The sequence below is a fragment of the Musa acuminata genome, chromosome BXJ2-4 (genome assembly GCF_036884655.1).
Source record: "Musa acuminata AAA Group cultivar baxijiao chromosome BXJ2-4, Cavendish_Baxijiao_AAA, whole genome shotgun sequence".
NCBI lineage: Eukaryota > Viridiplantae > Streptophyta > Magnoliopsida > Zingiberales > Musaceae > Musa > Musa acuminata.
Window position 1 is genome coordinate 46,397,624 of NC_088341.1, and position 22,799 is coordinate 46,420,422.

The window sequence follows — 22,799 nt, forward strand, 5'->3', positions numbered from 1 at the left end:
CCTAAAAGAGATTATATTAGGAAGGGCGTAAAAGAAGAAGAAGAAGAATATACTAGGGTTTGAGGAATCGGACCTGGAGGCTGGGATCGCGGCCGCGGCCGCCGACGTCGTCGATCCTCCGGAACTCGAGATGCGCCCCAGGCCAATGGAAGGCAAGACGGGAGTTCGAGGCAACACATATGAGCGACGGCTAGAAGACAGTGTTTAACGGATCCGGAGAAAGCCGGAGGTCCGATCCGATCTGGAGGCCGCACAGAGACAACCTGACCCGAGTGAGCCCGTTTACGGCCCTTCCAATCACGTGGATCATAGATATAGCCCAAATCGAGTCCGACCCACGTCGACACCGCAGTCCTGCTTCGGTTGTGGTGGGGAAGATACGCTGACTCTGTGTCACGACCTATGGGCCTCCACTCCTTGACGCCCAATAAATTGTTGGGTTGTTTTACCCGCTCATCATCTTTCGGGACGGTGATGCCTGACGGCGAGCGAGGTATGAGTTTGGGATACCAAGTCCGTCGGATCTATTAAAAACGATCTCGACCGTTCATTTTTTGCCTCGCCGGCGTCTCCAGTCACGGCGGTCGGGTCATTGCTTTAGATCTCGTGCACGGTTGATGATGGACGGAGACCAGTTTCACACCGGTCATTGGGACGGTGATCAATGTCGGGCCATCATTGCAATGGTCTGACAATAGTTAGAGATGTATCATGACATATTATTGTATCTCAAAAATGTGTTATTTGGAGGACAAAATGATCTCAAGGATCCAAAGGTCCATCATAAGTTAATTTTAAAGGACAAAATGTATTATTTGAAGCAATTGGATAGTTGATTTAAAGGGAGATTCAGAGAATTAAAGGAAGACTACTTAGATTTGGATATAGGATCATTGGCCAACGACACAAATAGATGAGAAAGATCAATGTACATCTTGGTTTAGGATTTACATAGTAGATGTTAAATATTTTATTTGTTTTCAAATATAAATTTATGATGACTATTTGTGATTTGAGATTTTACAAACATCCCAAGCTAGTAATCACTTTCGAAAAATAAATAAAAGTTAAAAATACTAGTTTTGAAGGTAAAATCTTAATGAGCTAAACTAGTCGTTGACCTCAAAAAAAGAATTATAGATTCAGATTTTAAATATGTGAGTCATATACAGTACAATTGGACTATTTATTTTGAATATTATTATCAAATAAGAAAACCCTTATAAACATGTAGTATTTCCATGTATTTTCTATTTTTCTTTGATATTCTTCATACTTCTTACTTCAGTTTCATTTATTAGTTTGAAAAGGAAAATATTGTATAAATGAATCTATGCACTACATGAAATAATTTAATACTCAGTCTTTGATTCCATAGCAAAATTTGAGCCCTTGCTGATCAATTATTTGAGTAGTAGAATATACATGCAATACTAAATAGAAAAAGCATAATTAAGACTTGTATCTGTGTCTCGCTCTAATTATACTTATTTTTATGCATATATAATGGGAACTAAAAGTATAGACAATGCTCATGGATCTTAAAATACTTTTTCCTCTAATTTATCGAAATAAAAATATGTTTAAAGATAAATTGTTCATATACAACATAAAACTTACTTGGGTCGTTTTATAATATTTGTTCCTAAGAAACAAAAGAGTTTTCAAACATACATCCTTACAAAATTTGAAAATCACATATTTTCTATTATATATTTCAATATCCTTGGAAACAATAACATGTTAAACACATTCCAATGCCATTAATATATATTCAATTTGGACTTAGAAAACCTATATACATACATACACACACATATATATATATATAGTCAGTAAATCAAAAAGGTATTTGAAATGTATGAAACACACAAAAATACCCCTATTATAATTTATATCATATTATATTTTTAAATTATACAAATAAAAATTAAACTAACAATCAATTTTTATATCATATTATATTTTTGTATCAGTTTTTATTTCAGTTTACATTATCAATTAGTTTTATATCATATTATATTTTTATATCAATTTATTATTTAAATTTAAAGAATAAATACGAAAATAATCAGCTCTACAGGGATATATAGGTAAATTTGCCTAAACACAAGACGCAAATAATTGGCGCCACAATCCATTGTGGTAATTTTACAACATAAAAGAAGGAGGATCTTCTTCGTTGCTGCATGTATACAGTTCTATGAAGACGCCATGTGAACCCTCCATATCTTCTATTCTCAAATCTGGCCCATCTATGCTATGAGTGGCGAATGCTCTTGGCGTCTGACGCGCACGTCATCGCACGGTGAGATATGAGGGGAGGTGAGATGAAAGGTTAAGATGCGGGAATTGCAAGGAAAAGAACATCCGCATGACTTGGATAGAATCCCATTCATGATGAGCAAAGATGTATATATACACGAATGCCGGTGGAGAGGACACGAGAAGCTCTCGCCTCCTCATCTTTGCTATGTGTGAGAGCAGCGGCGAGATCGGCGGGAGTGGTGAGTCTCCTTCTTTCGATCTCGATCTATCGATTCGTTCCTCTTTCATCTTATCTCATATTTTTCGTTGATATCATCTATTTCTAATCGCAGGGGATGTTCTCTGGTTCACGATCGATGGTCGCAGATGGCGGAAGCTAGGGTTTGTTTTTCTTTCTTTATATATTTCTTCTTTTGATATCTTATGTCCGTGCGTTTCATTTCGCCTTGGCGATGATTTGCAATCGTGAACTCTTTGCTACGATGAAGATTTGGAAGCGTCGGCAAGTGTTAATGTGGGTTTGGGTCTCGGCAATGTTGATTTTAGAATCATGATGCCAGGATTCGTGCTTAGGGTTCATATGTGGAGAGTGAATCCTTACCATTATCTTCATGCACGAACTGTTAGATTCGTTAGTAGAATGATGATAATTTGAAGCCTCAAGAAGAATGTTGCAACAAGTTGTTAAAAGATTGAACAATCCCAAGTAGAAGGGCGTTCTTTCTGCTTTGGTCATGATTGAAGAAGTATGATAAAATGGTGACTTCATTACCAAGTTCTACTGGCATTTTGTGTGATAGCTACCCAAAGGTTTTTGTTGTTCTTAGGCTAATGGTTTAAATTTTCATGCGAGAAGCCTCCAAGGATGGTAAATATATCTATCGATGCCATGATATATTTTTCGCTGATGTAGGATTAGTTAGTTTTGACATCGCTTGGAGGATCATGAGATAGCAGGATGTTTAGGTTCTTTATGGTCTGTCAGCACAAATTAGCTTCTCAAGTCACAAATAGGATTAGTGAATGAGCAGTTAGAACTTGAAGAAACTTTAAATGGAAATCTTAACATACCATTGAGTAGTAATCATGATATAGTGTTGATGGTTAGGAGCTTTACTGTTTGTCGTTGATTTCCTGAGAAGAAAAAATATGTTACAAGAACTGCTACATTGTGGACTACAGTTTTCACAATACATGAATAAAATTGGATAGAATGAAATTTTATGGACAATTTAGCTTGCTCCTTTATATGCTTAAAGGGCAGTTCTAATTTGATCAGCTTAGAAATTCTTGAGTAGTCTCTTCCATACTTATCTCTTTTTCATTATGATTTTAAGATGCAAAATTGGTAGTTTTTCTTTGATTGTAGTTGACTCAATTTTTGAGATCATAATAGTCTATTTGAGGATACTAGAATCCTTTTATTGGCTTATCTTGTATGCATTTACTTTTGCTTCATTTCATCCAATGTTGTCTTTCTTTAGTGTGTTAAATATTTAGGAAAGTTCGCATGAATCCTGTTACTTGAGTTGAGAATGGATTATGCTTATTCAGAATTGTCATAGACCTTCTGGATTAGGAAGCTGTGGCTTGTAAAATCAATTTTGTCAGATTGATCACACTGGTAAGCAAGGAAATACACTGATATTGCTGTCATTCGTGGCAGATGCTGCATATTTCTGAGATAGAAACCTAAAGCACTAAGGTAGGGAGATTAGTATTTGTTAAACTTACAAATAAAGACCTTAGATGGTATACTAATTCGAAAATGGAAACAAGTTTGAACATGTAGTTAATGAATTGTTCTATTTCTACAAAAAATTACAAGTGGAGCCACCTACAGGGGCACTTACAAATATGTCATGACCAAGTATAATAAAATGTTTTATCACATGAAAACACTTATAAAATGAGTTTCATTCAGAAAAAAAATATTTGTCTGTTAATTGATTGATTTGTTAACCTTACTTGCACCAGGTGGATATTGCACACCATATGTTTCCAATGGGGAGAGAACCCTGGCAAGTGGAATTCTACCTGAAATCTCTAACCATACAACTAGACGTATGCTCCTTGTAAGTACCTTAGACTGCCCAATCTGTCTCATTTTTATTTGTCCTTCAGGTATAGCATTTACCATGCTAGTGCTTGCTCTTTTCTCATTGCTAAATTTTGATCTTTTAAAAAGCATTCTCAGTTTACTTCCTTATATTACAAGTCCTACTTCCAATAATGGTTCAATTTTTGCACTATATCTAGTGTATTTCTAGGGCCAATTGGCTATTTGTTTTAGTATTAGGTAGGGTTTTTAATACCATTCCGTACCATCCGATATAGGCAGTACATGCTGGTCTGCCAGCTGATCGGCACATGGACCGCTCGCTATCGGGCGGTATCAAGTATTTGGTTGTGGCGAGGAAGAAGAGGGAGAAGCATCGAGAAAGAGGACTACAGAGTCATCGATGCGCCATTACTAGCGTCTTGATGAACTTGAGCCCGTCGAACTTTGACGCTAACTTATCTTCTACACCCTTTCTTGATCTTGATCCGATGTCGCTCTCCCTCGATGATCTCAATCCAAGATGTAACAGTGAGCCGTACCTCTTTAGAAGAGGAGTTGGAGGTGCGGGGATCGGGGGAGGCGATGGTGAAAGTAGCAAAAGAGGCGACGAAGACCTCGACCTTCATCACTGAACGGTCTCTTTCGTCCATTGTCATCGCACGGAGAACCTTTCGATGTCATCTTTCTTCTCCCCACCTCCTTGACGTCGAAGGCTGTAGTCAAGGTGACGAGGAGAAGAAGGATGAGACGATGACGACGAGGCTAAAATTGATTTTTATATTTTTTTCTAGGTATATCACTTGGTACCACGTATCTTATCGTATCAAGCAAGGCAATAATATGAAATTAAAAACCTTGATATTAGGGATATTAATTATCTCCAGTTTTTGCTTTTAAATTCCTATGCAAGTTTAGTTTCCTACACCAAACGTCCAAAAAATCAAGGCAGCCGGGTAGGATGATATGCAATTTGTGCATGATAAATTGTCCTACTCACGGAAGCATCCAATGCTCCATGTACAACACGATATGCTGCTTCTCGCCGAGCACGTGTCCAATGGTAAGACAATGTGACCGGGGTATAAACGAACCAAGTGCCGTTGGAGACTAGTTTTTGTGGTCTGCTCAGGTGTGGGAGGAACTGGATTACCTGTTGTTGGGTTATATGCTTGTGTCTAACTCGAACTACTCCAGATTCGCATCTCCTTGAGCTCTCAGATGGGGGTGTTCGGGGAGCAACTTGGAGGTCTCGGAACATATAAATTTAACTAGGATGAGGCGGAGAAGATTATAACAGCACATCGATATCGAGTATGGATGACGCTGGGGATAATGGGGAATGGTGGAGGAGATAAAAGAGTAGAACTTCCAAGAAGATAGATTTTGAGAGATGGGGTCTCTGGTTAAGATTTGAATGCCAATCCGATTTATATGAGGATTTGACTAACTAATACTTGAGTTTTTAGTAAATGTTCTAATTTTCCCAGAAATATTGTTTGATATAAAGTTTTAGTAGCGAATAAAAAAATGCTTGTAACCTATCCCAACCTTATGTAGTCTAGACATTTGTTGTAGCAATCGTACCAAAAGTCAAATTGTTTCAGCGCATCCAAATGTCACCAGATGCAATGTTCACGTTAAATCGTACCCACGACCCCTTGGTGTTTGGATGGTTAGCCATTCTAATCCAGTTGGATTGTTTGAGTTCAGCTTGTACGCTTTCGGAACACGAAACAGGTGATATCTGTGATTACACCTACTCGTTACTCGATCGAGATCACTTTTCAATTAAATATACAAATCCTTATCAAGCCAACAGTAACGAGCCGTCTTGACGACATGTTGGAGCTTTTCTGAGAATCAACTTTAACGTTCACAGGCTCGGAGTGTTGGGCTGTGTCGGCCACGTTTACTTTGGTATTGTTGCCCGGAACAAATTACAATGGTGATGGTCCAAACCACTTATCGACCTGTTTACAAACAACTGGTCATCGCACCTCATCAATCCCAGGTTTCGTTCGGCCTCCTGTTGATAAAAAAGCGTGGGTATCGCCCCTCATCCACCCTACCTTTTCTTAAGCCTTCACGGTGATTTCCACTAGCAAAATATTGGTAGTTGTCAGATGCCAACATGTCAGCCTCTTTGATCGGCGGCCATGTCTCCACAAATCGGTAGATTTTCCTGTAGGATGGTCCTTGGCGGCCAACAATGCTTCACTCGGTAACAAGGTGAGTCGTATTTTTATCTTTACCTTCTTCAACTCCCTTCCATCTTTATATATCAATGGAAATGGGATGATGTGACCGCATGTCCGTTTCCTAGTGTGATTTAATCGGTGCCTAATGCGCTAATTCCGAGGTCAAGTGCTTGTCCTCGAGTATAGCCTCCATTCCGGAGCGCAGCTTTATCTTCCAATCGATGAAGGTAGAATAATTCTAGTGATACGTAACGAAGGCGCAAAAAAATGCTTGACCGAGGCTGAAGGATTTTTTTTTGGAGGGACAAGGACACCCCGCCGCGGGTTGATGCTTTCTTTCTCGTTGGATGTTGCTGTTAACATCATCCCTTTCGTCACAGGTCCTCCATGGCTTTCGAGCCGCATTGAAGAATCACATACTTTTAATCCTTTTCTCTGCTCCTGTGTCATGGAACCACTGTCCTTATATCGTCCTCACACCTGTCCTAACTTACAGTGGCAGTTGCGGAGGTTGCGGGTTTTTTCTGACTTTGTCAATCAAAAGCTGGCTCAGAATCCCCTATTTGTAGGCGAATTGTGATCTCCGTTTCACACTTAGGGCGCATGGGGCCCATCTCACTTCGGCCCATAAAGCTATCGTAAGGGGATGGCGTGTTCAGCTTATTGATCTGCGCATTCATACTCTCCTGGGAAATGACAGTTGAATACTCATGGACGGGAGGAGGTGTTACCATTGCGATCGGGTTGCTTCTTGAAGCAAGAAGACGTTGCCCCTCCTAGCAAACGAAGGGTCATTTTACTTTATCCTTTTTCTTTCTTTTGCCTTTTATCAGGTTATGAAACTCGAGTAAGAGATGCGTTCTCTTAACAGAGGGACCTCCTCGAGGCTCAAGAAGATCGACTGTCGTAAGTGAAAAGCGAAGTTGACAGTGCTCTTCTTTTTTATCTCTAGTGTGAAAGACAGCTGATGAACATGCGACTTTGTGTCGACAGCTGACGAACATCGGTATGAGGTTGAAATCAGCTGCAACATTTCGGACTTAACACCACCATGCGTGGTGGTCAAGTTCCTGAGAGAGACCAACTGGTTTGCGACTGGCTTGCTACTGCCTTGCTTTCTCGCCTTTTTGATGAGGGGTGCAATCAAATAAAACAAGATCAATTATTAGTTGCTTGAAGTCTCGATGACATCCTATATTAAATTTTATTTTTATCATCAATCAGGTGGTTTTTGTTTCTTGGATGTTGTTCCCCTTTTAATTTTTTTATTCCCGGGGGTTCCATTCTGCAACACTCGGAATAGAACGACATTTAATTGGTGACACTCGGCTCTCGGGTATGTATCCACATGTCAGTTGCAGTGCTTAGCGCTCAACTGTGCAGTTTCCCACTAACTAATAAATTACTCCGACTGTTGTGCTCAATGGAGGGCCAAAAACCGACGGACGCTTGGGGGTGTCCCTCATTTGGCTTTAACAAAAGTATTAAAACGATGGTTAGTTGATTGCCAGAGACGAAAGGGGTTAGATGTGATGGTTTATTAAGTTGTTTGGATCCACCTCCACCACCGTAAACGGCACCATCTTCCGATCAACTGAAACTTGCTAGGAAACATCAATGTGATCGGTAGACGATGGGCGGTGCTAGAAAACATCGATGTAAAAACACTTCGTTGCTACACAGCAAGAAGCAGCAACACTGTGCCGATTAACAGAATGAATTAACAGAAGCAAGCTGTCAACCAGCCAACTCCAGTGTCTGTTTGGATCATGGTTCTGCTTATCCTAGAATGGATTAGGGTTGACAACCTACCTACCTACCATATAAGCGTTTTTATCTTTTTTTTTGGCCCCGACAAGCAGAATGAGTAGAAATAGTGAGAGCGGCCACTTGTTTTGTTCCTCCCGTTGGGAAAGCAGGGCACATGCTTCTTAAACTCCAGTCTAAAGCAACTCAAAGGTAGAATTGTAGAAAGAACGCAGCCTGCCGGTTGTTCTGAGACAGATGAGAGTGAATGTGAAAATGATAAGGTAGAAATATATATCCGGTCACTACTTGATCCCATAACTTGAAAAGCGCTTGAGTTTGTTGGAAATTAGAGGGGAGAGAATCATCATGAATTCTTTCTTTTGTGGTGAATATTCTGCGGGCGGATCAGGGCGCGAGCGTGTGCGCGCACAAGCATCTGTGAGCTTTTGAATTTTATTTATAGAGATGATGGGCTGTGCGGGTTGTGATGCGTCATCTAGTTCGTCACTCGTCCATGATCTCCATCTCTGTTTTTAATCTCTAACTTCTCTCGTCAGATATACTTAATTAATGAAAAGGATGTAGAAAGCCAATGCAGTTCGCTTCGAGACACCGCTTCGCGCTGTATCTCGGTGCCAGTATAGTTGGGTCCACTGCTCGGATCGAGACAATTATATCGTGACTTGCTGCTGCTCATATGAGCCAGAACCGTAAGCGTTTTCCATAATATACCCGGGCTTGTGTTATGCTGTAATTTCGAACGCCATCCCCCTTTAAGCATCACACTGGGTAGCGATGAGCATCATCATGGCAATGTGCTCCCCTCCACGCTTTTGAGATGAATAACGCTTATGGCGATGATTATGGTCCAATGTTCAGGCAACACTCACATCATATCTCAATCATTTAAATAGATACATCTCAGCTGACTCATAGCACGATTTTTTATTAATATCATGTTTTTCGATTTTCTTACGTATGTTTCCTAGAAGGCTACTAATGCCTGATATTGGTCCTTCCCGTAGCATCAACCTCTCCAAAACTCCCGAGCCATGAAGGCTCCGGATCCTGCGTAGCATTTTCCTATATAAATTGAATTTGCCTTTGCCACTGGAGGAAGCTAACATGAGCGTCTGGGAGATATTTTTCAGTTCTTACGCAAGGAGTGAGTGTCCTTGTACTTGGTGATCATAGTAATCATGCTAATAATAGTGTCAGGTGCATAGCAATTATCATTGAATTGATCATTGACTCGATCGAGTTTTTTTGGTTGGTTAGATCGATGGATGGATTAATAAGTTGGATCATAGATTTAATTAATAGGTTATAAAATAAATCAAACTGTTTTTTTTTTTTTCCACTTCCACTTCCCCTTCGTCTTCTTTTGTTTTCCTCTCTCCTCATTCTTCTTCTTCTTATTCTTTCTCCTTATTTTCCTACCCCTCCTTCCTCTCTTCTTTTTTTAATATGATTTATTCCTATCGTTTATTAAAGAATCAATTGGGTTAGTCGGTCCAATCTTGTGTTATCGACGCGTTCAATCTTTTTAATTGGACGCAGTCGGTCACAAGGCCGGTTTCTGGTCGGTCCGATTCGGTTTTAATAAGAATGTATACAGCGGCGCCCGCTTGGAAAAGGGCGACCATCGGTGCAAAGGGTTCGGGTGCGAGTCACAGGCCACACACCGCATCGCGAGGGGACGAACGGGCCTTTGTCCACAGCCGCGGCCGCGGACAAAAAACGAGGCAAAAAGTTATTTCCTATTCTCGTCCTCTTTGTCCCTCTCTCTCTTATTTGTTTCCACGTCAATTTCCAACCTCAGAATGGAAAACCGTCGGATCGGTATTTTTCTTCTCCTTCAAGCTTCCGCCTCGCCACTCATTTTTTGCCTTCCTCCAAAATCCAGAGTCTACACTCGGTTCCATTCCTTCGTTTCCGGTCGCAGTCTTCTTCCATTTAACAGTACAAAAAAAAAGAGAAGAGGAAAAAGCTCGTTGTATGAAGTATAAAGGAAATATTGGACTGTTTACAGTAACAATACATAACACGCTCAATCCATAAAGGGCATGAATGTGGGGAGGCAATTGCAGCGTAGCGGTATAATGAAGGAAAAAGACCCAGGAAGGAAGGAATGAGAGAGACCGGCTGAGCTCGCACATACGAGCTGCTCTCTCTCATGCGGCCTTAACTGCCACTAACTGTATAATAAATTAAAAAAAGACAAAAAACACAACGCGAACAGAGGAGGGAGACTCCGGGATCCTCTGCATGCAACCCACTGATTTGATCTCGCCCTGCACATAGCCAAGGATGGGGACGAAGAGGATCCCACTGGTATGATCTCACCCTCTAGATACTGCTCTCAGTTAGGCCTGTGTCACTAAATCCCTTGAGCTGACGAATGTCCCGTGGAAACCGTAGGGAACACGCGACGGCATCTTCACCGCAGCCTCAAGCTGCATGTCGGCGCCGTTCACGATCAATAGTTCCGACTTTGTTGTCTTCTCGTTGTGCACGAAGGAGAGAACGTAGCCGTCGTCCTCCCCCGATGAATCTGTTTCCTTTGGTAAGAAGTAGGGCTCACCGCCGAACCGTCTGTCGCCGTAGATGAACTTTTTTATATCTCCGGTGGAGAGGTCGACCTTGGCAAACCCGGAGACCTTGGGCCACGGCTCAGCGATGGCCAGGTAGGCGTACCGGGTCTTCCTCCCCACCATCTTCCGGTTCACCATTCCGGCTTCCAGGTTCAGTTGGTCAGCCGGGGACAGAATAGGATGGTGCGTCGATTTGCCAGACTTGAGGTCGAGTCGGATCTCAGTGAGGACGCTCTTGAGGCTCTCTTCGCATTCGTTGAATACGGAGTCGGGCGGGGTCATGCAGGAGCCTATCACCACCACCTCCCCCGTGGCAGGCTCCTCCCAAGCGTTCCACAGGTGGAAGCAGAAACAGTCAGGGACGTCGACCCACCGCATCTCGGATGCGTCGGCGGCGTACTTGGGCAGGACGCCAAAGCGAGCGGTCTTCGCCCGGTCGAAGATGACCGGGCTGCCGCCGCGGATCATTTCCTGCAGCTTGAACACCACCTGCTGATCGGGCACCACGACGTAATTATCAGTGATGGCGAAGTCGTGCATCATGGTGGGCTGGTCGAGGGGGATCTCCACGTCGGCAGACTTGTTGCCGTCAGGGGAGAAGTAGAAGTACTTGAGGTAAGGCTTCTTGATGACGTCGTAGCTGAGCGCGAAGAGCTCTCGCGAGACGGGATCCAGCTTCGGGTGCGCAATCATGGAGGAGCGGAGCTCGCCGTGGAAGTCGTAACGCTCTACGGTCTCGAGGTCGCCCGAGGGAGTGATCCGAACGTGGTACGGGATGTCGTCCTCCGACATGGCCAAGAGGCGGTCGTTGAAGTAGATGAGGCCGGCGTTCGCCACTCCGACCCCATGGCTGCCATCGACTAGGCCGCAGAGGCTGCGGGCGTAGAAGAGCAGCAGGCGGGCGATGCCCGAGTGGCCGTGGAGTTCCCCGATTGCCTTGGGAAAGACGGGCTTCCCGATGGCACGCTCTTGCCGGAAGCGCTCGGTCTCCGTGTAGCGGCACGCGTAGGCGGCGGTGCCGTTGCGGAGGTGGACGGCGTGCACCATACCGTCGCCGTCGAACAAGTGGTGCCCTGCGACAGGCTCAAACAAGGGGTTGGCGCCGTTGCGCACATAGACCCCGTCGATGGACGGAGGGATGCGGCCTTGGACGGTGATGTTACGGCAGGGCACCTGCTCGCCCACAGGGGCGAAGTTGCCCGAGATCTGGACGGCAGGATCCGCGGTCTTGGGCAGCGGGCGGCGGCGCTCGAGCACGTTCGATATGAAAGCCTCCTCGATCGTGTCCAGCGCCGCCGCAGCGAACCGCTGGAGCAAATTCCAGTTCGGCCCCGTCTTGCTTGCCGGCTTTGTGAAGGTAGCCGTCGCGGCCTCCTCCCGATAAGGTGCCGGACGGCAGGCTGGGCTGGTGCTGGTGGCCAAATCGAGAAGGGAATCGGAGGAAACCGAACAGCGGATTCTTGGGGTGGTGGGGAAGGCCTGCTTGCTTTGTAGCTTGATAGGTTTGGCCACCAACAGCGTGCGAAGCTGGTGGGGGTTGGAGATTGGCGGGTGAGAATTCATGCAACTGGTGGCGGAAGCCATAGTATTCCTCTTCGCAATGGAAATGGCAGGGCTGCGTTTTCTCTTTCTTTTTCTCTTCTACTCCCTTCAGCTCACTAGAAGCAGGAAGAGCGGAAAGAGGATTGTTTCCGAAAGGAGTCCGCGTGTGGAAAGCAGGGGCAAAAGCCCAATTTATATAGTCTGGGAAGAAGGGAAGAAGAGGCCTAACGAGGAGCTCGACTCCTTGGAGACGCTCACGTGGTGGGTACTAACATTGCGAGCCAATAAGAAATTGATCTACCCGGTCTCACGGTGGTTTCTGTTGGTTTGGGAATCTCCGACAGTTGCGCAGCACGTCGTAACCTGGGATTGGTCCTCCTCTTAATCATGTGTAGGTGAGGTGAGGTGAGGTGAGGTGAGGTGACAGGGAAAGCTCAGGTGTGCTGCTGTGTTGAACCCGTCCCTTCCCCTCTCCCGGTGGTGTTCTCATTCGATCCTATGCTTTCCCTACTTCACACCCAACATTTTTTGTGCAAATATCATCCTAATTTTATCTGATTTTGTTATCGGGTATGGGAAAGATTTCATATCTGATAAAAATCTGGGGATTTGGCATGACAAATCTTCGTGCGATGTGATTTTTTTAACTCCTGAGGCTTGGGAGTCAAATCGACGTGCGATGATGGCTAATCGGTAGGTTTCTCGATATGGCAACATCACGAATGAAAAGATGAACGTAGACTTGAAATATGATCAGTCTTGCAAAATACGAATGCTATTACGACACTTGGACCAATGGAGGGAGAAGGACGATATCTGGTAGAACCTCAACTTCCCAACCTTGCTCTTGTTAGGCGTGGGGGACGCGTCTCACTGTTTGACGACACCGCCCACGCAGAGTCCGACTCAGCTTCATTAGCGTTATCACAAGTCTTCAGCGAATCTCCCCTGCCAAACGAAGACTTGTTGTTACCTTTACCAACCAACCCTTTCCGCGTTCTCCTTCCCCACTTAAAATTAAGTTAACAAGAAGACATCACGACCTGCAGTCAGTCATTAAGCATCCATTAGTACCCGCTCTTACCTATCATGGCCGTCCATGCCAATAGTCGTCGTTCCAAGTGACGATTGATGGATTCTTTCACCCACCCAGATATCACATTTCGTGTGCGGACGATGATAATGCCGTGGGTCCATCTCCTGGTCGATCTCTGCACGACATGTTCATGTGCACGTGGGAGAAAAGGAGGGAGGGGTCCACTCGAACCCCCGCCACGCGAATCAACTTTCTGGGTTAGGGCAGGACGGACGCGGAGCCGCCGTCCACGGCCCGGCCGGGGTAGGCGTCGGTCGAGCACATGGCCATGCGCCGGCGGCAGAGACGCAACCCACGTCCTCGCTGCCGTCAACTTATTCCACCCGACCACTTCGAGAACGCGGCGATGCGAGATGGAGGTCTCAACCGGGGAAGGGGCAGACCTTGTTCAGATGCCACCGTCGTCAACGGTGAGCTGCCACCGGCCACAACCACCTCCTCCGTGTTTGCACCATGTGTTAGAATGTCAGGGACGGCCATGTTGTCGTCCGCCGGGAGCTTAGCAACTCGTGATGGCACATGCCGGAAGAGCAGCTCCCGGCGAATGCTTCCCACCTAAACAAATAATCCATGTTGCCTGACCATCCTATCATTTGAGACACACACCACAGACACTATGATTAGTTCCAGTCCATGTGTGGCAGATGCTTATCATTATTATTATTAGTTAGTAGTGACCGGAACTGTGAACCAATGAGGAGGAGCTGATGGGGCTCATGCAATGCAGGCAAGTTGGATACTGAGATCCCTTGGATCTTATGCTGGTAGTGCCCGTCAATGATTGCGGCTCCCTTCTCGATGTGGGATGGCTGCAAGGGTCCACTTGCATTCTCCCCTCTTGGGTGAACACTTAACCTTGAGAGTTCGCATAGGAGCCTGTGCATCATTGAATGCATCAATAACTGAAAGGCACAAGACAAAGCATGGTGGCTGGTGTTGAATCAGCACTAGGCTTTCCTTGTGAAGAAGATGGGAGGAGGTAGGGACAGCCAAAGGAACTGGTCTTCGTAGTGGGCGCTCTTTAAACGACTTCTTCATCTTGCGTCGTGAAATACTCAAACGTTTTCAACGTGAAAACCCACAACTTTTCTTTTTTGTGTGTGCAAACCAAAACCAAAACCTTGTGCTCGTAGTTTCTGTAGCTTTGGTGTCAGGGAGGGAGAGAAAGAACTATATATATATATATATATATATATATATATATATATATATATATATATATATATATATATATATATATATATATATCTTATAGTAAAAAATATACTAAAAAATTAACATAAGATTAATGTGTTATTTTGGAAAACTTAATCTTCTATAGTGTAAGATCAATTATAATACTCTTTAATTATTCTTACTAAAATATTATTTTTTTATATCCTCTTATATAAATCTTAAAAGAATTTACATATTTCTTTTACAATCTCTAAACCCTAAAAAGCATCCTCCATACACACCTTAGAAAAAAAAAAAAAAAACTTTAAGAGCATCAAAAGTATTTCTTGCATTTTGTTCTCTCTCATCGAAATCTAGAATTATATGAGATATTTATAGAAAAATTAAATTTTAATTTTTTAAAATTTTATTTTTCATGAGAACTCATGAACTAAGATTCTTTCTTTATCTCCATAGAACATTAGTTCCGGAAATCCCAAAATGTTAATCAAATTAAGATTTTCTCTATCATTTTTATTTTATTTTATTTTTAGTTTCTTTGACTGGAGTCATGATCAGTCAATGGCTTCTCCATGTAATCTAATAGACTTTAAGTTGCTCACGCATTCTACATCTCTTCCATGGATCATGAAACTTATGGATCTTACAAGTCTTCCATTTCTTGGACCAATCGAAACAATGATTCGACTGCCCATCGTTGCATGGTGGTGAGGGGGTCCCATCCCCATCTCCTCCTGCTTCACATTCTTCCACGTGCAATTACACTTGCAGCCATGCATGCATCTGATATAACCCGTCAGTATCAGAGATTCAAAGAACCCAACGTGATGAGACCGTGCCAGGGGAAGTCGAACGTGTTGGTGGTGGTATGGTATCAGAGATCCAAACAACCTTTCTGAGCGATCGGACCGCGTGCAGAGAGAGACAAAGGGCACGCCATTTGTGATGTCTCCTCTGTGGATTGCCACTTTCGAATGCCGGAGACGTACACATGCATTGAATGGGTAAGACTAGTGTTGTGGGTAATGGGGTAGGATGCCTTTCTCGAGCGGAAGCCACCACAGGTGAGTGGGTGAGGAGGTGAGGGAGCGAAGGTCTCTTGAGGGTACAACTCAAAGATGGTTCGGCGTGAAGGTGTCGTGTGCACTCACGTCGAACCCGAGCTTGTTGGGCTTTCGGAAGTTAAGTCGCCCGATTTGCTTGCACCATTGGTTCTCGGAATGAATAATATCAAGAGAACTTGCATAACATGGCCGGCCATTTTGATTTGGATAACTATATGGCCTTCAAGATTTAGACAACACTATAACTAGAAGCTTTTTTAGTCTTCTTTTCGCAGTAAAGTTAGTTGGTAGCTTTGGGAGGATACCTTTTCGACCTCGAATCGGAGCACACCATTAGAAGGATACTTTAACACAGTGGTCTACTTGGATCGTTAGTGACTCAATTGTATGCACAAGTAATACCGATGGTTTATAGATAGATTATCGAGTTAGTTAGTTACAACTAAGGTAAGCATGCATAGTTGTATCGATGCAGTTGGTTCTTTCTGATGAATATATTATATCTCATCAAGAGTTGGCATTTCATTACTTACCTCTTGATTCTGATTCTTAAACTCCATCTCTTCCACATGGTTTGTCCAATTAGTGTCTCATTATCTAGAGGTTGAAGAAGCACCTGTTGAGGTTGACCTCCATTGATATGTGGTATTAAATCTACTACAAGTTTTCTTTTCTGTGGTCCGCTTTCTCCTTTGGAAACTCACTCTAGCCGAACCCTGTGGAATCAATGGTAATTTACCACCCCACTTTCCTCGTCTTCCTTACTATTTGCCCTCATTCTTCTTCCATTTTTACGAGTCCTTCCTTACAAGGGATCCTGTTACCGATAAGTTTTCTCCAATGGTTAGCTTATTAGGAGCAGCAACAGAATTGGAGTCATTGCCTGCCAATCCATGGAGGCATCGCACCATGTCACTCTTACGTACAGGTCAACCTCTTACCATAAACGCCATCCATCTCTTGCCGGTGTGGTTATCATCTGCCTGTAGTTACTACCATGGATTATGTGTTTAACATAACTAGAGTTGGGCAACCCTCCTATAAAAGCACTTCGGATGCAGTTGTCTGCATCCACGAGGTGGCCGGCCCTTCGGTAAGTGGAAGATTTGATTGAAGTTTCGACTAAGAAAGATATTATTGAGAAAAATAAATTATGATAAAACTATTATGATCCTTTCAATATTTTGATACTATATCATCATAATTTTATTATTTTTAATAATATCTTTCCTAATACTCTAGATTCGATGGTTTGACCGACCTTGTGTCTTGTCACTTGATAAAAGCCAACTTTTTATCAACCATTTGATTTGAGAAAATTAATCTATTTTTCAAGTAGTATGAAAAAGAAAAATAGTTGAGTAATAAATTTTCTGAAAATGTTTCGTGTCCCTTCTCCTTTTTTGGGTTAGAAAACATCGCATTTTCTATAAAAATATTATGTCGAGATAAAAAATAAAAAAAAAGTCTCTAATGATTGATTATTAAGTTAGTATATATCCATAAGCATCTAATACTTGTGAAATATTTATTCAAGCTTGTTTTGAAAAATATTATTTTATATAATATCATTTTTTTTAAAATCATCAGCTAATATATGAACTTATATCATTTTATATAACGTCGTTATATTTGAAATTGACATGATATACCCAATAAAAACTGATTGGATTTCACATGTAATGACTGTGGATTAATTAAAAAATAATGATATTTGACGATCAGTTTTAATTTGGAACCTAAAGAAAGAGCAAAAAAAAAAAAAAAGAGGACCGAGTCGCCTCCATAAAAATAAAAATAAAAATATGCTGTGTGGCATTTACAAGTTTGTATGGGATCAATCACATCATTCTCCAAAATCTGTGTGTTGTTGTTTTCAAAGAAGCTGTGATGCACAGCCACTCACGGATGATGTGAAAGCATGCAACATCTATCTATCTATCTATCTATCTATCTATCTTCTATCTGTATGGGGACATGTCCGATAGTTCCAGTTCAATCTTTGCAGCTCAAAACAGAGACGAAGAGCCGTGTATCGTTTCGTTGTTGCTCGAGGCAGGCAGGACCACCTGCGGCCAAAATGGTTTTGGTTTGGACCTCTTCCTCCTTTGGTCCTGAATTATTGGAGAAGCTTTCATGTTAGGCAGGCAGCGATCGTAATGTGTTTTCGTATGCAGATCAAAATATCAATCAACCAAATTTGATCGTGTGCAGCACAGGGATCGCAAGTTGGGTTTCTATGTCATGCACCAGTGGGTGCTACTGCTGCCTCATTGTTTTCGATGATGGATGATTTGTCGATGTCGTGTCTCTGTCAACTCGACTCAGTTTAAGATCGCATGTCTGAATATAACGGAGAGGGGGGATTCAGGTGAGGCGTCCGATCAAATTCCTCTAACACTCTCACAAGTCAAGATAAACAGTAACTGATCTAAATAATAATAATAATAATAATAATAATAAATTGATGCATCTTTATACAAGTCTATACCTTAAAATATTTTCTCCCGGATAATTTGCTACTGCTAGGCGTGGGTAAACACCCTGCATCATTTTCTCCCATCGGGACTGCATGAAGTCTGATTGGATTTATTGAACCCACCCCACCCCACCCGAGCAGGTTCTTTACCCATTAATGAGAAACCATTTCTGTCCTCTTTTTGTAGCGCCAAAAAAAGGCGGTCAAATGGTTGGTTGATTGCAAACTCCAAAGGTCATAGTATCTGGTATTTCCAGTATCCAACAAGAGGGAAGCCAATCAATCTACAGATTGCTCATCGCTTCAAAATGGTATGTGCTTTTCTATTCACCTGTTCATTATGTCCTTTGGTGGTGGAAGAACAGCCCAGTCTATGTGGTGTCACCATCTACCTTGAGCTCTTTTTAAGCCTCGAGAGCCTGCATGTGTTTGGCTGTCTCTGTTTAGTTGGTCTCATCCAAACCAAAGAGAGTTGATCTTATTGACAGGATACTGCAGCATTTTAGAGGGGGCATGCTGCTGCTATGTGTTATTATCGTCTTCACATGAATTGGTAGAAGAAATCAGGTTACAGAGAGAGAGAGAGAGAGAGAGAGAGAGAGATATGGAGTCTCCTCCGACACAGTCACCGCCCAGTGTCGATGTCGATCTCTCTCTCGCCTTGGCACCATCCTCCCCTTCCTCCGGCCGCGACGACGAAAGGGACGTCAGGCTCTTCCCCTGCCTCTTCTGCGACAAGAAGTTCCTCAAGTCGCAGGCTCTTGGAGGTCACCAGAATGCTCACAAGAAGGAGAGAAGCGTCAGCTGGAACTCCTCCTACCTTTACCTCCCACCCGCCGCCGCCACCGCCACCACCACCACCACCACCACCGTCCCTGTCCACCACTTGAGCATATATCCCTTCCCCATCACTTCACACTCATGCAAACCTGAAGCCCGCATGAAGCACCCCTCATCAGGCGGCGGAGGCGGAGGCGGAGGCGCAGGCGAACTCCTCCAACAGAGCTTTGGTTCCCACGGGGTTCCTCGCTTGGCCACCGGCCTCCACGACCATGCGTTCTTGGCGACGATGAGCGGCAACTGCACAGGATTCAACGAGACTATCGATCTCCTGAATTGGCAGAGGGCTTCCCGTCCACCAGATGTTGTTCCTGGTTCTGTCGATGCACGAGCGACTACTTGCACTGGCGAGGACAAGTCCAAGCTTGATCTCTCCTTGAGGCTTTAGTTCTAGGAAGGAAGGAAGGAAGTCGAGTCTCCGCCTTAGCTAAATTTCTTTCTTGTATCTCTCTCTCTCTCTCTCTTGCCCTCCCCTAATTTCTGGTTCATTGGTCTTTCTGTATCTCTGTAATTTTGTGGTGATGGATGTGATGTAGCGCTGCTGTTCCATATCATGTTCCTTCACTTTCTCATGTCATACATACCATGGCCATCGTCATGTCCATATCCAGACGAGTTAGCCTTATCGCTGCAAGGCCCCAACTTGCCTGCCCTGTCGTAGGTAGGTAAGTCCTTTGCCAGCCTTGACAGAACTCACCTCTCGGGCTGCAGCAGTTGGGTTTCATTATGGTAGGCCTTCTCGGATACGTTCCACGAAAGACTATACTGGAATGTTTCATTCATGTTTGGAGAGGTACATACCACGACCCCCACTTGTTCTGTCGGTTCCTCGTGGTCCTCCTCCACGACAGAGTTAAGAGAGAGATGGGTATCGTGATGGTTTTATTACTTATCCTCCATGGGCTTGGGAGGGGGGGAGAAGAAGACATGGGAAGAGGAGTCTGCCATAGATCTCCTCTGTAGGTGGACTTGGCTTGTCCAACAATTTACCTGGGAAGGCGAGAGAGTGAGTGAGGGCACCGTGAAAAAGGAGAGAGCAAAAGAGGAGGAAAGAGATACCTCCTCGAGGGCCACTGTCGACGGATTCTCTCGTCGTACAAAATCTCCATCTCCCTCCAAACCCAAAACTCCCTCATCTCTCTCGATCTTTGGGTGGTTGGCGGCTGACAACTTTACACGCACCCCAGTGTTGCTCGCTTGAGGTGATTGGACCACCTCTGCGTCGTCCATAAAGGGAAGGGATTCGGAAGTCGCAGTAAGAGGCAGTAAAAGATACCCGCCGCCGCCGCAGCAGCAGCAGCAGCGACCCTGTCAGACTGGCGTTCCATGCGGATGGGACCTCGGAGAGCTCCACTGGACCATCACATCATCCATCCAAAGGGGTTAGTAACTCGTCACCGAAAGCGAAGGGAAAACCGCCGACACCTAAGACGTCCGGCGAGGATTCAAACTGTTAACTTACGGAAATAATGAACCCTAAAGTAACTAGTTGGGTTATTTCATAGTATTTAATGTGTGTATTGTGTTCTCTCTTAATTGATTGAGATTTTGATTTAAGTGATCATCTAATCAAAATATTAATCGAATATATATATATATATATATATATATATATATATCTTTGGCAAAAAAAAAAAACTTTTAAAAAGAAAAAAGATTATTCAACTAATTTCAATGTCAAGGTAAAATGAAATGATTGTGTTTGATGAATCAAATACATCACCGTTGTATACCGCGTTTGGTAACATGTACACATCGCTGCTGTTCCACAAGTCTACAGTCAAATTGATCTCCTAACTCAAAGCGCAGATGGTGCTTCCGAAACGTTTTGATATTATGATTCGTCATCATATTTTCATAACCTATGTAGAATACAGTGATCGGACCATAATTTGGACACCACTCCTATCCGCATGTGGCCATCCCACTAATCAGCAATACAGTAGTAGTCTTCAGTCACCTCTTCCTATTAAATATGTATCTAACATATATATATATATATATATATATATATATATATATATATATATATATATATATATATATATATATATATATTCCCTCTTTTTTAAAGTAGTAAAAAGACGACACTTCATTTTTTTGTAGTGCCCTGATCCTGTCTCAGCTTGCACTACACACCTTCACCGTCCAAAGTCATTGTCCTTGTAGGAAACATTAGCCTCCACACCATGCCTTGTCTCGTGAATGATTGGGTTTTAATCATTGAACCCTCCTCGATGCGATCATGAACTCTCATCAGACCCCCCCTTGCTTCAATCTCTATTTACGCGTGCCATGTGTTCTCAATAGGGTCGGGTCTCATATCGATATGCCTAATGAACAGTCAAAGGTGACTCCTCTCCCCTAGGAACATCATTTTTCATATCCACCCCGGAATTGCACGGGCGACACTGTGCGGGCTCCGAGTCCATCCTAGAGTGGATAATTTCTAGAGACTCGAAAGGAGCTCGCACTGGTGAAGATTAATGTGGACCTTATCGCTGTTGTATCTCATCTTGCTGATTTGCTCTTACCATAACCACTCAGAAAATATGTAATCTTTTGTCATAGATTCTGCCCATGGCAGGAATCTGTGTAGTTCCTAATCTGGTAACTCAGAGAGAAGAAAGGCTGCAATCTGCAGTTCCAGATTTTGTTGTGCCCCAAAATAATCCTCAGCTGTACCTAACAGTATGTGTAGTAGGTCACTATCCTTAGTACACTCTTTCTTATGTTATAGTTAACTGTGCATTCTACTAGCAAATAGGTGATACATTTCAGACACCGTTGGACACTGCAATCATGTCCACAAGGCCTTGAAAGGTCAGCCATGTCATCATCCTGATTTATCTTTGGAACAGGATGATGCCTTGTTTGAATCAGAACAAACAATTGAATTAAAAGAGACTCAATTTTCAGTTTCTGCCCATTTTAGGACTCAAAACTGTTGTCATTGGCTCAGTGTTCGTCTTTCTCAATGTATTCATCTTCATCACCATTCCTGACAAATATGAACATCATCAAGAAAGACGCCATAAGTTGAACTGTGTCACTGTAGAAGTTACACTAATGTCAATACTTCATTTTGGTTTTCCTTTTTCTTTTTCAAACTTCTATAGTAAACTGGTTTGATTTGGTATATAATTCGTCTTTGATCTATGATTATTAGGGGATCAATCCCGCCTACAACTAAAGCATAATGTGAGATTGTAGTTTGAAGAAACTTCCTCCAAAGATGAGATAAGCATCCGAGGGACTATTGCACATACCGGCATTTCAATTCTCTCAAAATGAAATTATTTAATTAAAAAAGTCAATAATTCAAGATATATACTATTTATAAAAAAAAATTGTTGGTCACCAAGTGGTTCTCTCTAATTGATAGGGAAGTAGCTGTTGAGCAAGAAAATTGTATTAACAGACTAAAGCACTTTATTAAGCATATTAACTATTTGTACTTCGTAGTAGCATGGAGTCAAACTTTAGAACAGATGCATAATTTTGGATCCTTCTTAACACAATATGGCTGACAAGGAAGAATGCATCTAAAGCCAATTCAGTGCCATTACTTTAACCAATTTAACCGGAAGATTTTGGTCAAACCTGTATGTCACTAGTGTTTCTTGAATCATGTCACGACAGGTGCCAACTCTTAGCATGAGAAATCCTCAAAAACATGACACCAGATAGAAAGAAGTAAATAGTCCTACTAGAGTTGAAGAAAGACTTTG

The 22,799-nt window shown here is 43.0% G+C and overlaps 3 protein-coding genes and 1 long non-coding RNA gene across 6 annotated transcripts in view; 2 read left to right on the plus strand and 2 right to left on the minus strand.

Moving 5' to 3' along the window:
• The window catches only part of LOC135611286 (uncharacterized), a 29,962-nt gene extending 29,737 nt beyond the window's left edge, over positions 1 to 225 (minus strand). For 2 of the 3 annotated variants that reach the window (XM_065106901.1, XM_065106899.1), the window contains exon 1: positions 74 to 225. The gene's annotated coding sequence lies outside the window, so the exon portion shown is untranslated. The remainder of the gene's footprint in view (positions 1 to 73) is intronic. The other variant, XM_065106900.1, reaches the window with a different exon arrangement.
• Positions 226 to 2,452: 2,227 nt separating this feature from the next.
• LOC108952652 (uncharacterized) lies at positions 2,453 to 5,634 on the plus strand. The gene is made up of 3 exons (XR_001977696.2): positions 2,453 to 2,507; positions 2,601 to 2,649; positions 4,246 to 5,634. It is a non-coding gene; the product is annotated as an uncharacterized LOC108952652 (long non-coding RNA).
• Positions 5,635 to 10,356: 4,722 nt separating this feature from the next.
• LOC103982259 (9-cis-epoxycarotenoid dioxygenase, chloroplastic-like) lies at positions 10,357 to 12,562 on the minus strand. Its single transcript, XM_009399136.3, has one exon. The coding sequence runs from the start codon at positions 12,453 to 12,455 to the stop codon at positions 10,644 to 10,646; it is 1,812 nt and encodes a 603-aa protein (XP_009397411.2). The 5' UTR covers positions 12,456 to 12,562; the 3' UTR covers positions 10,357 to 10,643.
• A 6,120-nt stretch (positions 12,563 to 18,682) lies between these two features.
• LOC135609275 (zinc finger protein 6-like) lies at positions 18,683 to 19,632 on the plus strand. The gene has a single exon (XM_065102384.1). It carries the CDS (start codon positions 18,833 to 18,835, stop codon positions 19,454 to 19,456), a length of 624 nt encoding a protein of 207 aa, XP_064958456.1. The 5' UTR covers positions 18,683 to 18,832; the 3' UTR covers positions 19,457 to 19,632.
• The last annotated feature ends 3,167 nt before the right edge of the window (positions 19,633 to 22,799 follow it).

What these genes read in the sequence shown, in the direction of transcription:
- LOC135609275 (XM_065102384.1), top strand. Translation starts at nt 18,833, where the DNA reads ATGGAGTCTCCTCCGACACAGTCACCGCCCAGTGTCGATGTCGATCTC.
- LOC103982259 (XM_009399136.3), bottom strand. Translation starts at nt 12,455, where the DNA reads ATGGCTTCCGCCACCAGTTGCATGAATTCTCACCCGCCAATCTCCAAC.